Below are 15,447 nucleotides of genomic sequence, written 5' to 3' on the forward strand. Positions count from 1 at the left end.
GGTAACTCCATGAGATGAGGTAGAATGTTAATTAGCTTGACTGTAGTAACCATTTCACTATGTATTTGTGTGTTAAACCATTATACTGTAAAACATTATATATGTGATTTTTATTTTTAAAAATCTAATTCGTAAGTAAAAACACTCAAGAAAACTAGAACCAGAGGGGATTTTCTCAATTTAAAAAGAATACTTACAAAAACCACAGCTAACACCATACTTAATGATGAAACACTGAAGCTTCTCTTTGTCCTTCAGGTCAGGAATCAATAAGGTGTTTGCTACTCAGTACTGTAGCAGAAGTTTGGTTAAAGCAACATCAAAATAAGAAACATTAAAGGTATCCAAAAGTGAAAGGAAGACAGAAAACTCTCTATTTGCAGATGATAAGACCCTACATTCAGAAAACCCCAAAGAACCCACAAAACAATTATTAGGGCCAATAAATAAATTGAACAAAGTTGCAGGGTACAAGATCAAGGAAGAAAACCAGCTATGAACAAAGGAAAGTATCAAGAAAGTAGAAATTCAATATAAAGAATCAGAAAATATTTAAAAATCACTTATCTGATAATGGTCTAGCATTTGAAAAGTTTTCTTTTAATTCAATGAGAGAGAGAGAATCAGGCATGGTGGTGCATGCCTGTAATCCCAGTACTTGGGAAGCTGAGGTATATATATATGAATATATATACATATATATATATTAATATATATGAATATTATTCAGCCCTTAAGAAAGCACTGACACATTATAATGCAAATGTACCTAGAAAATGTTATACTAAGTGAAAAAAGCCAGATATAAACGGTCACATATTATTCTATCTATATGACAAATTCAGAGTAAGTAAACCTGTAGAAACAGAAAGCAGACTGGTAACCGCCAGGTGCAGTGGGGGTAGAGCGAAAAAGAAAGTAACTACTTTTAGATACTGAGTTTTGTTTCGGGGGTAATGAAAATGTTCTGGCATCAGGCAGAGGTGGTAGTTGCAGGACATTGTGAACGAATTAAATGCCACTGAATTGTTCATTTTAAGATGGTTACATGATGTAGATTTCACCTCAAACCATTATACAGAGTTGAAATTGTCCTACGGATGTTATTTTCTGGACTACATGATATTTAAACAGTATTTTAAAAAGTATATAACTTTTCAACATCTAGATCTCAGGCTTTTCTTAAAAAGTTTCCATGTAATAAAAACTGGTTATTGCCAAGAACCAGCTGCTTTCTCGAGAAGGAAGGTATTACTTTGCAGTCTACCACAGTCTCTTTCAATTTCTACTGTCAATTATCATCATGTTTTGTCTGATTACTAAATTTACTGTTTATTTTGTTCTTTGCAATGTAGTTCAATGACCTTGGACTCATTATGTAACCCAGGGTGGCTTTAATGCCTGACTTTTTCTCTTTTAAATACTGGGAATTGAACTCAGGACCTCATACTTGCCAGGCAGGTGCTATGCCACTGAGTTAAATTCCCAGCCCTATTTTTTTTTCTTTATTCAACCCTTTTTTGGCACTGGGAATTGAACAACAGCCTCGTGCATGCTAGGCAAGTGCTCTACCACTGAACTATGTCCCCACTCTGATAGCTGATTACTTTAAAAGAGGACTTAAGAATAAAAGGAACATATCTCTTGTACTAATCTTTGTATTGAAGGTGGAAAAAATAAGTCCACTTGTGCACTCCTAGCCTGCTTTTTTCATTTATCCTGTTTCACATCTACAGCTACTTGATTTTGCAACTTCTGTTCTTTTGATAGAACCCAATAATAGAATGCAAAAACTGGTAAGTTTAGAACTACGTTAACCATTTACCCTCTGAATTTCAAATTTACTATCTGAGGCTTGGTTGCATGAAAAAAATCACTTAGGTATGTGCAAATAAATGAATGTCCAAGTAGTTTCTTTAATCAAATAAATAAGGACTAGGGGCTGGGGATTTAGCTCAGTGGCATAAGCGCCTCCCTTGCAAGCAGGCAGTCATGAGTTCGATCCCCGGTACCGATAAAAAAAAAAAAAAGACCAAACAAACAAACAAAACCCCAAATAAATAAGGACTGAAGGCAAGTGGAATCCATTTGGTCACTTTGCTCTAAAGGGGGAGGGAATCATCAGCTCAAGTCTACTGAAGGAAGACTGGAATTGGAGAGTCCATTGGGTAACAGTCTCATCTTAGACTTGCTCCTTTTTTAAGAGGATAATATGCAGGTTTCTATGAAAATATATATGGGAATAGAGGCTAGCATGGCAGCCTGGCCATCTTCCCCCACAGAATCTTCTGTTTTTCTTAGTAGTTTAGATTTGGAGTCAGACAGAGAGGTGTTTGCTGCAGGGTGTAGATGAGGTGGAGAAGTAACAGAATTCCAGAGCAGTAACCGCATCAGGCATAGCGTAATGGAGTCTGAGAGCCTCAGCTCACCATTAAGGGTGCTGGGAGGACCTGAACACAGGATGTGTGGGCGGGGCTTGTTTCATCTTTTCTCTTTTGGACACACGCGCACCGCACCATACATCTGTTGTTTAATGAGCTTCGCGGACACACTTCGCTTAGTCTTCCTCTCCTGCAGGTGTGGCACTCCTGCGTTGAGCAAATCTAACGCACATCGTTTTCCCAACAGCATGTGCTCGCTGCACCGTCTCTGTGTCACAGTCTGGTAACCGCAAAATATTCCAAACCTTTTTATTACTCTTTCTGCTACGGTGACCTCTGGGTCTTTCACGTCATTATTATAGCTGTCCAGGACACTATGAACAGCACCCACAAACATGGAGAATTTGCTAGTCATGGTGGTATGCATTGGTAGTCTCAGCTATTTTGGAGGCTGAGGCAAAAACACTGCTCAAGAATTCAAGACCAACCTGGACATCGCAGTGAGATCCCATCTCTGAGTGGGAGGTGGGAGGAGAGTTAAACATTGTTTGAAGTCTTCTCTGTCTTTTTGGTAGAACTGAGGGTTGAACCTATGGCTTACTAGGCAAATGCTCTACCACTGAGCTACACCCCCAGCCTGTGGTGTGTGTTCTGATTACTACACTTCCTGGCTGCTCTCTGTCTTTCTCCCTCTCCTCGGGCTTCTCTATTCCCTAAGACACATCAATATGCCGATTAGTAACCCTATAAAGGCCCCTAGGGGATCAAGTGAAAGGAAGAGCTGCAATTCTCTCACTTTAATCTGAAAGCTACCGTGACTGAGCTTATCGAGGAAGGTGTGCTGAAAGCTCAAACAGGTGAAAGCCAGGCTTCTGATGTCGGCTCACCAAACTGCTAACTGCAAAGGGAAAGTTCTCCAAGAAAGCTACAAGTGCTTCTCCAATGACCACACAAATTACAGGTCATCAAACTGGTCTTGTTACTGATACAGACTGTGGTTCTTAGGATGGAAGATTAACCAGTCACTATGCCCTGAAGTCAAAGTTTAACGCAAGGTCGCAAGACTTCTCAATTCCATGAAGGTTCAGAGAAGTGAGAAAGCTGTAGAAGAAACGTCTGAAGCTGGCAGAGGTTGGCTCCTGAGGTTGAGAGGAAGAAGCCGTCTCTGTAATACAAAGGTGAAGGTGAAGCACGGGCACTGATATAGAACCTGCAGTAAATTATCAAGAACTAATGAATTAATGAAGTTGGTTACCCTCAGAAACAGATTTTCAACATAGAAGAAACAGCCTTACACTGGAAGGAGAATTCTAGAGGCTTTATAGAGAGAAGTCAATACCTAACAGTCTGGGGATGGGCGTGATGGCACACACTTCTAATCTCAACATTTGTAGGCTGAGGCAGGAGGATCACTGAGAGTGAGCCACTGTAATCACTGGGGCTATATAAGCAAGTTCAATGTCAGCCTGTTCTACATAATGAAACCCTGTCTCACAAAAACCAAAACAACAAACAAATGACATCTGACTCTCTTGTTAGGAGCTAAGCTAATGCAGTTGGAGCCTCAAAACTGAACCCGTTGCTTATTTACCCTTCTAAATAAGCCCCTAAATTCTTTAGGGCTCTAAAGAATCAGACTATTTGGGAGGGTGAGGCAGGAGGATTGCAAACTCCAAGCCAATCTGAGTAATACAGTGAGACCATGTCTCAAAACAAGAAATAAAAAAGGGCTGGGGATGAAAGTTCAGTGCAAAGGCCCTGAGTTCAATCTCCAGTACCGAGGGGGAAAAAAGAAGAAGGAGCCACACTAAGAACAAAGCAACTCTTGTTCACAACATGGCTTACGCACATGCTAACCCCACTGCTGAGACCTGCTGCTCAGATCCTACAGCTCACTGATAACACACCTGATTACCCCCCAGGGCTCCAGTGCAGTAAAATGAGATGGCTGACACAATAACAGTCTTTCTGGAGCCCACAGATCAAGGAGCAACTTTGATTTTTCACATGGTATCACTAATGCCATGCCTGGTGATTCATGCAATGGATCTGGGCAAAGTCAATGGGAAGTCTTCACCATTCTAGATGCCTTAACAACCGTGAGTGATTCACGGGGGAAGGCACAATACTGACATCAACAGAACCTGCAAAGAATGCAATTCCATCATTGATGACTCATGGATTCATGACCTAAGTGCAGGAGATAACTGCAGATGTGCTGCGAGGGCAAGGGAACTAGTGTTACAAGTGGAGCCTAGAGATGGGGACTGAACAGATATGGTCCCACGGCACAGCTGGAACAGACGTGGAATTGCTTCATATAGATGAACAAAGAAAACGGTTCCCTGACATGGATCCACTGGTGAAAATGCCATAAACATTGTTGGATGACAACAAAGGATCTGAGTACTACATAAACCTAGTTGATAAAGCAATGACAGGGTGAAGGCACCAATTCCAATTTCCACTGTGAGCAAAACGCTACCAAAATAGCACTGCGTGGTGCAGAGAAATCATTCTTGAAAGAAAAGCAACTGATGGAGCAAACTGCATGGCTGACTTCTTTCCAGAAATTGCTACAGACACCCTAACCTTCAGCAACCACCCCACCAGTCAGTAGTCATCAACATCTAAGTAAGAAGCCCACAGCAAAAAGATTATCACTTGTCAAAGACTCAGATGACTGTACTTTTTTAAGCAATAAAAAACTTTTAAATTAAGCTCTGTACATTTTTTAGATGTGATGCTATTGCACACTTAGATCACAGTTGAGCATAAATGTAACTTTTATGTGTATTAGGAAAGCAAAAAAATCGTGTGACTAGTTTCACTGCCGTATCTGCTCTGAAACTGAACACACAGAATCTTCGAGGCACGCTTGCATATTTTTAGCCTCGAAGCTCTTTAAACTCTTCCACTTATTCTCTCAGAGCCAAAACATAATATGGCTTCTAGTTAGTTATAAGGCAGCGAATTTCTTTTCTAGCGTGGCTAAGGAAGTTGTTCATGTCTGGCAGGAAGAAGTGAGACCCCTGTTGGTGTAAGGGCACCACTATCTCCCCTTCCTGAGCCCGCAATGTGAGAGGCCTGCAGCACTGGCCCAGCTTCCCTCCCTGCAGAGCCTCAGTGCCTGCACGGAATGCACTAGAGTCTGAGCTTTGTGAGGATACAGGCTTTGATTTACTTATCTTCATAAACAGATACCACAAGCAGCAAAGCAGCTGGCACTTGACCAACACATTTTTATTAAAATAATGTTATCCTAAAGGAAACACACAAGCAGAACGAGACCCCGCTTGTCTGGTCATGCAGGTAATAAGTGGTACTTCCACATCTTTACTCTTAGCCCACCTACAAGATCTCTTAATGGCTATAAATGTGATACTGTAAATGAAACATAGAAGAGAAAAAGACAGTAGGAAGAACTCATGTAGAAGAATTCTGAAAATGGAATCCAGTCCAAATAGAGTCCCTGCTGCCTGGGTTGAGTGATCTAGAAGATGGTCAGGCCAGGAGAGCCTGCTGAACTAAAATAGCAATGACTGGATTCTTCTATTAGGGCAAAAAGAAGACACACCATAGAAGTTATGGCTATAAAAGAAAAACACTTTAACGTGGGTATCTTATTGAGATAAGCAAATTAAAATAAAAACCTCAAAAAGCATGATGGCACACGCTGGCAATCCTAGCACTTGGGAGGTTGAGGCAGGAGGATCACTGCAAGTTCGAGACCAGCCTGGGCTACCAAGTGAGCTCAAGGCCAACCTGAAGTACATAGCAATACCTTGTCTCAAAAAGACAAAGTAAATAAATAAATAACACCTCAACAAGTAAGGCAAAGACATAAAAAAGATGCCCGTTCTGTTAAGTAGGAAAAGAACAAGTAAAAAAATAATACATGGTTTGATTTTGGTTTTGTATTTTAAAAATGTCACCACATACACAGAAAATACGTAAAGGAATATAATCTAAACTGTTAATAGAAATTAGTTCTTCAGGATACAATAACAGGATAAATTATAGGTTGGGGGAGAGAGCACTTTCTACAATATATGTTGTAATGATTGCATTTGTATCTCTCTTTTTTTTTTGGTCTTTTTGAGATAGGGTCTTGCTATGCAGTTCAGGATGGACCTGAACTCACTATGTAGCCCAAGCTAGCCTCAAACTTGCAGTGATCCTCCTGCCTCAGCCTCCTGAGTACTGGGATCACCAGTGTGCATCATAATGCTCAACCTCAGTCAATGACTCTTTTTTTTTTTTTTTTTTTGGTACCAGGGATTGAACTCACAACTTCGTGCTTGCCAGGCATGAGCTGTGCTGCTGAGCTATATCCCCAGCCTAGTCAATGACTTTTTAAAGCAACCTTCTTGAAACAAGATGCTTTTCTTTTGCTTTTCCTGCTTTTGTTTTTTGGAGAGAGGATCTTTCCATGTATTCCAGGCTGGCCTTCAATTTGCTACATAGGCAAAGCTGTTCTTGAACTTGTGATCATCTTGCTTTAGCCTCTGGAGTGCTGGGATTATAGGTGTGCACCACCAAGCCTGGCTGAGGGTGATTTTCTTTGCAAAATTCTTCTCTAAGGGTTTTTTCAACTCTAGTTTTGTTAAAGAGAAAAATATGTCTTTAGAAGATAGAAATGGACAGTTTTAATATTTGAGCTAATATCTGCACTCTCTACAGTGCAAAGAATGACTTTCAAGTTTTTAGCTTGGCTATGTATTATCTGCAATTTGCATAGGAAAATCTTTGAAATGAAATTTCTTTCCCTGATTGTTTATTCCTCCTGCGTTTCACAGTCAGGTCCTCATCTGGATTCTTATTGGGCTGAAACTACTAATATGGCATTTTCTGTTTACTGTTAGTGCTTCCTTACAGAGGTGAGGCCGCCCTGCCCGGCTCTGAATTTCTGCCTCAGAGCCAGCAGGGGGCGCTCATTCACACAAGACTCTGAAGCCATTTATAAGGGGATGGTGGGGAAAATAATTCAACTTTCTTCAGTAACAGTGGCCTTTCTGCATGTGGGTGAATTATCACATGCTGCAACAGGTTCCCGATAGTGGTGCTTGGACGAAGAGCGCAGGGAAGCCTCAGAGGAGCACAGTTGTCAGCGCAGGGCACTGCCCGTACCTGTTTTTCAAGGCTTGGCTTGCTAAGCTGTACAGTCTGAGGTCCAGCGAGCCTGGTCCCTGGAGTAGCTATCACAATGCTGGTGAGTTGGGCCATGGGGAATGTTTTGGCTATGGTTGCGGTCTGCCCATTGACGACCCGGACAGGGTGGATGGAATTCTGGGATGTGGGGAGGGTTGTGGGGGTGAACTTGGTCAGCATGACAGGCCTCTGGATAAGCTGAGGAGCTGCGAGCATGGGTGGAGGTGCTGGGGCGATGGGAATGTTATTCTGGGCCACAGGCTTGGGTCGAACCTGTAGGGGAAAGAAAGAATTATTATTATATTACCTAAAGGAATTTCTCAAGTCTTGTAGGTCTATAACATGGCGTATCTTCCACATACTATACATGTGAAACAGTATTTGATATAAATGCTTATGAATACTCATTTAGTATTACTAATTCTACAGACCTCAGGACATATAATGGTACAAAAGACTCACCAGCACTAAGGGAATCCAAATGCTACCCTGAATGTCACATCTCCAAGTCTAACACCTCAACTCCTTTGCATATACCATGCTGCCTCTCCAGGCGGAGGTTAAGAGGCTGATACGGAGACTGTTCCGCCCAGAACTTGTGCCCAGAATGCTAATAGTGCTGCTGATGGCTGAGATTCACATTCTGAATTCCTACGTACCCACAGAGAGCTTACCTTCTACCTCCGGCCCTCTGACTCCCTGTACCACATTTAAGATTGGGCAGAGGAGGAGGAAAGAAAGCCGCAGAAGAGACCCAGAAGGAGAAGCCAACCACAGGAAGTCAGAGGGCTGGAGGTAGAGGGTAAACGGTAGAGTCCAAGGACAGTCTAGCTACATAGCAAATTCAAGGCCTAGACAGTATTTGTAAAACTGTGACCCTATGGGTAAAATCCTTTTGCTTATGCTTAAGAATATGACCCCTGGCTAACTTTCTAGCTCTATTCCCCTAGAAACCCAGTAAAGGTAAGAACGCCTATGTTACCAGGCACACATGATAAAAACTTGTTATTGCTATATTGATAAGAGGCCACTAAACTGAGTCTGAATGGGGAGAATCATAGATAGTTAAGAGGATACCATACTCTGGGCTTCCCTAAGTGAGGTGTGTTTCCTTGGGTAGGCCCCTTGTGGAGATCTTAAATGTCACACTTTAAGGCCTGTCACAAGATATATTGGCTTCTAAGTGTATGAGGCTTCTGTGGATGAGTGACACTCCCACCATCACAGATAAAGATCTCCTTTCCTTGAGGCAGAGGTATCTCTGGACAGCTGTAGAGACTGCTGATGGGCTGCGATGGGGACTCCTACTAAGGAAAAATATCTCATGCTGTCTTTCTGGCAAGCTGTGATTTCTGTTTTACATCATTTTCAAGTAGACTGGTGCCACAAGTGGCCCAGGATAGTCTTGTGAGTCTGAAAATTTGGCTTAACTTACAATGGCCTTGTAGTGATGCATGTCTATAAAACAAAAATTTTATGAAATGAAGTAAATGGTATGGAGCATCAAACTTCAAAACTGATTTCACAGCCTGCTAATGGGTTGTGACTCACTGTTAGAAAAACATGGACTAAGTCTAAGATTTCTTACCTAAAAAAAAAAAGTAATACCTACCTTTGTGGGGTTATTATGAGAGTTTAAATAGATAATGCATGTAAAGTGCCAAATCTAGCATGGTATCTGGTAGTCAGCAAGGCTCTCCAAACCTCAGCTATGACCATCAGTGTCCTCCTTGCTCTTCCTGCCTGCAGTCTTGATCCTCCCTAACCTATTTTTTGCATGGTGGTAAGACAGAAAAATGTCTGTCTTTTTTTTTGGTACCTGGGATCGAACTCATGACCTTGTGCTGGTGGCAGGTGCTTATGCCCCTGAGCTAAATTCCTGGCCCAAGACAGAATTTCTGAAGCGTAGGCCTGGGACGTAAGTCCTTGCTTGGAACTTACTTCCTGGCTCCCACTGTCAAGATGCCGCCAGATCAGAAGGGTGTGTAGGCTCTGACCTCAGCGCTGTCCTCCAGCAAGCATTGATGCCACATGGCCCCTGCAAATCCTGAACTTCTACCCATCTCTCTGCTCCACACACAGAGGCTCTGCCTTCTACAGACAATAGCTTTGTTCTTCCCCTCAGACGTTTTCAGGCAAACTTTATGAGGCTTTTAGGTCTCAGACTGAATGCCAAATCTTTAAGGAAATCTTGAAACTGTCTCCAATATGCCAAGGAATAGATGCTGCTGCCTCCTCCCCAGACTACTCTGTAGGCCACAGGACAGGCTCAGATGCATTGAGGGCAGCGAGCCATCCAGCACATCCTGCTACCCAAAGTTTTTATTAAAGACGTATCTGATGACTGAAATCATTGTGTCTCATGTTTGTACTGTCAATCCCCTCCTAAGAAGTACCTTGCACAAGGGAGCCCCAAGTCCTTTCTCTTCTCTTTGCTTGAAACCTAGGGCTGCAGACAGAAATTCTCAGCCTTTACTGAGCAAGTCAATATCCTGCAGCTCCTGTCAAGGCCAATCGGGATTCTGCCTCAAGAAGGGTGAGATCAGCTTCAGTGCTAGAAGCACACTCAGGAAAACGGACAGAGCCAGCTGCTGGAGCCGGGAGAGTCTCCTTGTGCAGACCCCGCCGTGAACCTCTGAAAGCCAGGTTTACGTTTAAGCCTGTTGCTCAGTATCGAAACTTCCAGAGCAGAACTGAATGGTTTTTATCAGTTAGTTCGGCTGCTGCATTTTCCCCCACTCTTTTTGGTAACCAGGAAAGAAATGAAAAGTGGTAATTGCATTCTTTCCCCACTCCCGGGCAGGTTCTGGTACATTCTTCCAGCAAATTAACCTTGTAAGAGTTATAATGTTGTTACTGTGATTGCTTTACATTTAGGAAACTCTTTTTCCTTCACTTCCCTGTTACTGCCTTTGGTCACTGCTGACAAACCACAATGACAGAATAAGCTTCTTCCTTGAAGAGAAAGCAACCGGCAGAACCTATAGCTAAGAGGACTCTGAATTCAGGGGAACTGGTGAGCCTGCTTCCAGGCCGCACTGAGAAGGCCCATGAGGATTTTGGTCCTGCTAACCCGCCCTGGGCTTCTCTTTGGTTTACTCACCTGTGGAAGGAAGTTTGGACGTGGAGTGAGTCTAGGAGGAGGGATAAACTGTGGAACTTTGATGGGCTGAGGAGGTGTTGCCTGAACCTGCTAAACAAATGGGAAGAGAAATCAGGGCAAGGACAGTCCACTAGGTAAAGGTCAACACGCTTATAGTATTTTCAGTATTGCAGTATTTCCCACACTGGACAACATGGTCTCCAAGTGTCCACTGTAGAGTTCACTACTTGAATTGACACAGCATGCAGAATATTCCCTCCCACCTGCCTGCTTTGCCCCACAACCAACCACATTTGTGTGCTCATGCAACAGGCTCAGCCATCTTAGACTATTTCCTCTGTCTCTAGAGAACTCGTGTGCTTACATATTTTAAAAGCTGACTGGATCCAAAGTAAAATCAAACTTGTGCCTAGGTAACCGGGCTCTCTCCTAAGCGAGGCCCTAACCCAACAGTGAATGGCTTTATTCCCATAGAGAATTTCCCTCAGTAACCAGGTGATCAGGTGCTTCTCTAAGGATTCCTGGGTAAGAGCCTAAGCCTCACTGTGCTGCTCTCCAGTTTTCTTCACTGAAAAGCCACCCACAGCTCTTTGTTGCCATGTTAAGAGAATGTTTTCACCCTATCTGGATACAGTTCCCTTAAGTTTGCAGGAACATCAGTTTCTAAAATGGCTCAATCCTAGAAATCTAGGAATAATTCTCATTTAAGTACTTTCTTCAAGGGAGTATTTTTTCCCTGATAGAATCTGGCTACTGATTCATTAATTTATGAGTTTCTTGACTATTTTCCAAGTGTCTCAACCAACAACCAGTACTTCTTGGTGGCATTCAGTGTAAAGAATAGTGACTACGAGAATGCAGGAGGGGATCTTCCCCAAAGCAGCAGCGCAGCGCGAGAGTTTAAACACTCAAGCTTCACAGGAAGGACAGCAGACAGGACGGAGGGAGAGCTGAGCGAAGGACACATTTCCTAGAAAATCAAGCCACGCTTTGACTGCAGACTGCTATAGTCCCTTGCCAGGCCCAAACAGAACATGGTATGCCAGAAGAATGACAAGAACTGAGAACCCTCTCCTGTGGGTACACGTAAGTAGCAGCTGCTGGCTTACCAGAGTGACTGTGTTTTTTGCCACAATTTGGACAGCCTCTGCCCCAGGCCCAGTGACCTTACTAGACGTCTGGAGGTTGACTGGTGTGTTCTGCACATCAGTGCTGAGCACAGCCTTCTGACTGTTGATGGCGGTCACCATAGCAATGGTAGGTCTCTGGCCCACAACAGAGGCAGGCATGGTCGCAGTTGCTGCTTTCAAGACGAGAGGTAGTGTCTTTGTGGTAATCATAGAAGCTGTAGTTACAGTCTTCTAGGAGACATGGAGAACGGGTATTAGGACACAGAAACGTGATCCCACTAACCATATGCTGCTGGACTCCAGAATGCAACAAAGCAATAATTTTCATAATCAGTCACGTTTCTCTACATAACCACATTTCTCTTGTGTACATAGAGCACACTAATACAGGGAAAGATAATCTCTGGTTCACTAGCGTTCTCAAATCGGTGTCATTTCTAAGTGGGCAAGTCCATTGTAATGGCTAGAGCAGGATGGGCAGAGGGCTCCCAACAAATGAACAGAGTGGGCTCACAGACAGTGAACATAATTTTTTCTAGTTTTCCCAAATCTTTGCTTGACATAATTTATACACAACTTGCAAATCACTGAGGTACATATCATCTCTATTTCTATTTTTAATTACTACAACCTCACTAGTATGAAGAAAACCACCATAGAATTCTATTGATCTGCCTCCTGTGACACAGGAGGAAGGGACAGTGTCTCTTTACTTTTTTGAGTGTCACCCTGGAGAGGCAGAAGGGAAACTTACATGAGGATTAGCACAAGTACTGCCTCAGAAGCAATAAATCCCAAACGCCAGGTAATGAAACATATTAACCAACTAGTATAGGAAATCCCACTTCTGGATACCAAAGGGATGAGTCACTCTCTGTAAGCTTTTCTCTAGAGAACGGCTGCAGAAGTGATCAAAGATTCAGTGAAACCTGACAAGGTGGAAACAAACACCCGAGTTTCAAAAAGCCTTGGAGATCAGAGGATGAACCGAAGGGAGAGGACCTGACTGCTGCCTCCAAAGTGCCACACAGCACTGAAGCTGTATTTTTTGACTTTTTACTAGAATAACTACAAGTGCCAGCTACAAAACAAGTAAATAGAAACAGCCTCAGGACTTGGCACACACATCTCTCTGGTGCAGGATTTCAGAAACAGGACGAATGACCCGGTCCAAATTGCTGGTTCTGATTCTGCATTCTTTCTTCTTCTCTATTTGTACAACTGGTTGCCATTAGCCACATGTGGCCATTCAAATTTAAACTACAAAATTAAATTAAGATGTTAGTTCTTCATCTGCACAGGTCATATTTCAAGTGTTCAAAAAGCCACATGTGCCCAGTGGCTACCAACCTGGACAGTGGACACAAGAGAATATTTGCAACACTGCCCATGGCTCTACTGGACAATACTGCTCTAGGCCAGCAAAAAGTAAACCCCCTCCCATCTTCCCGCAACACACTACCTGCACAGCTTCACTCATGAATTTCTAGTTCAGTGTTTATGTAAGCACCTGTGTACTAAGCAGTTTGGTTGTGATTATTTCCCTTTTCTGCTGTCTACAAACATACAAGTTTGTTTTTTCTAGTCCTGGGGATCAAACTCAAGGGTGCTCTACCACTGAACTATATCCCCAGTCCATCTATCCTTCCTTCTTTTTATTATTTACTTATTTAGATTTTTTGAGACTGGGTCTCATTATGTAGTCTAGACTGGCACTGAACTCACTCTGTGGTCCAAAGTGGTTTTCAATTCATGGCAGCCCTCCTGCCTCAGCCTCCCAAGTTGTGAGATCACAGATGTGCACCACCACATCTGTCTTGTGGTTCTTTTTAATTTAGAGATAGAGTCTCACTAAGTTGTCCAGGCCAGCCTCCAACTTGCCATCCTCCTGCTTCAGCCCCCCAATTAGCTAAGATTACAGGTATGTACCACTGTACTCAGCTATAAATGCATCCTTTAACATATTTTATTTTTCTTTTAATCAAAAAAGTTAGTGACATGGTCTCATGTATTCCATCACAGCCTAATCAGCCACCCTTATTAATGATGTAATTAATATCAATACCTTCTTTAAGGCAACAATGCAGGAGTTTTCTACTCTTTGCCACTGCCTTCTTGATTGTGTAAGAGGGCCACAGGTCATCTGCTTTCTATCATTGATGAAAACCAAATTAATCTAGCTACTTATCATTAGAACTACTGTAGCAGTATAATAGCAAGGGCTGTACAATACCAGCTATTTGTAATAAGAGTTTAAACACAGCATGATAATAGCACTGTCTTTCAATTTAAAATGTTTCGGCGCTGATGACTGAAGCCAAGGCCTCTGCAGTGAGCTAGCTATCTCCCTAGCTCTCTTTTATTTTGAGTGAAAATCTCACTAGGTTGCTAAGTTGAGGAGACAGGGCTTGTACTTGTGACCCTTCTGCTTGAGCCTCCCAGAGGAGTGGGGTTACAGTCGTGTGCCACCACACCTGGCTAAATACAAAGAATTTCTCCAGTCATGAGCAAAACACACCTGATGGCATTCACTCCTGGTACAACCACAGGTTATGAAAATAAAGTGCTGGTCAGCAGAACTCAATGACACGGATTTTAAAAACTGCTGAGTGTGTTATTACTTCTTTAGAAGAAGTCAGAGTACTCTTGGTTCAAATAAATCATTATTAACATTTTAAATAATCTTCAACTGATTATTACTATTATTTTTTGTACCAAGAATTGAACTCAGGACCTTGGGTGCTGTGCCGCTGAGCTATACTCCTGGCCCCCTAAACTGATTATTCTAGAAATCCTCAATAAAACCTCAAACCCACCTGAATTATGTATTCATCATTAACCCAATGCTTATAACATGGAAACCTAACAAGTTTGTTCACAGGTTAGCATTTTTTTCTACTCTATAAACTTATGGTTGTGGCTAACTTCACTGCACGTATTCTAGCTACGATATAACAGTATAATACATAATGCACAAAAAGTAGTACTTTCTGCTTCGATGGAATCTTCCTGAAGAATTTATTTACTATTTATTGACATTCAGCATAGGCTTCCTAAGATTTTACTCCTGCTTTGGGGTTTGTTCTGTTTCAAATCTTAGGAAACAGAAAGCTAACTCTTAGAATGTTAGAACTTCAAAATCCAAACATGATGAAATGTTTAAATGGTTCTGGCAGAAGAAAGAAAGGGAAAAAAAGACAGAGAAAAGGATCTTAACAACAAAGAAAATTACTTTCTTTAGAATCCGTGATTAGTCTTTGGCTAGTTAATACCGTCTAAGTTTGATTGTCTTCAAGAGAAGGTATCAGTTACTCCACAGTTTAATTTTGACAAAACCTAAACTGCATGAGTAGAAGTTAGTACAGAAGTACACGGTAAATAACACCAAGGGCAAAATCTTTTTATTTTTGCTGTTATTACTCTTTGTCTGCAAAATATGAAGTATTACTTAAGACATTTTAATGTACCAACAGAGCTTTGAGGGACTGTTACTACTGGTTCTAACTAACCTCTATATTAATTTCACATTACTTAATTTTGAGTGAAAACTCACCATTGTTCACTAAAGCAACCACAAATACAAGACTTCTTTCCTGGGACTGTGGATTTAGCTCAGTGTGTAAGCACCTGCGTGGCAAGTGTGAGGTCATGAGTTCGATCCCCGGTACGAAAAAAAAAAAAA

The 15,447-nt window shown here is 42.1% G+C and overlaps 1 protein-coding gene across 25 annotated transcripts in view; it reads right to left on the reverse strand.

Moving 5' to 3' along the window:
* Positions 1-15,447, reverse strand: part of Phf21a (PHD finger protein 21A) — a 182,664-nt gene that overhangs the window by 30,347 nt on the left and 136,870 nt on the right. For 19 of the 25 annotated variants that reach the window (XM_013147444.3, XM_013147439.3, XM_063227828.1 and 16 more), the window contains 3 exons: positions 11,745-11,996; positions 10,636-10,725; positions 7,512-7,805 (listed from right to left, as the gene is read on the reverse strand). In XM_013147444.3, the coding sequence (XP_013002898.2) occupies positions 7,512-7,805; positions 10,636-10,725; positions 11,745-11,996 (636 nt within the window). The remainder of the gene's footprint in view (positions 1-7,511; positions 7,806-10,635; positions 10,726-11,744; positions 11,997-15,447) is intronic. The other 6 variants (XM_013147447.2, XM_023563022.2, XM_013147448.2 and 3 more) reach the window with 2 other exon arrangements.

Source organism: Cavia porcellus, unplaced genomic scaffold (assembly GCF_034190915.1).
Source record: "Cavia porcellus strain 051 isolate PalLab524CR breed Dunkin Hartley unplaced genomic scaffold, mCavPor4.1 scaffold_17, whole genome shotgun sequence".
NCBI classification, from domain to species: Eukaryota; Metazoa; Chordata; class Mammalia; order Rodentia; family Caviidae; genus Cavia; species Cavia porcellus.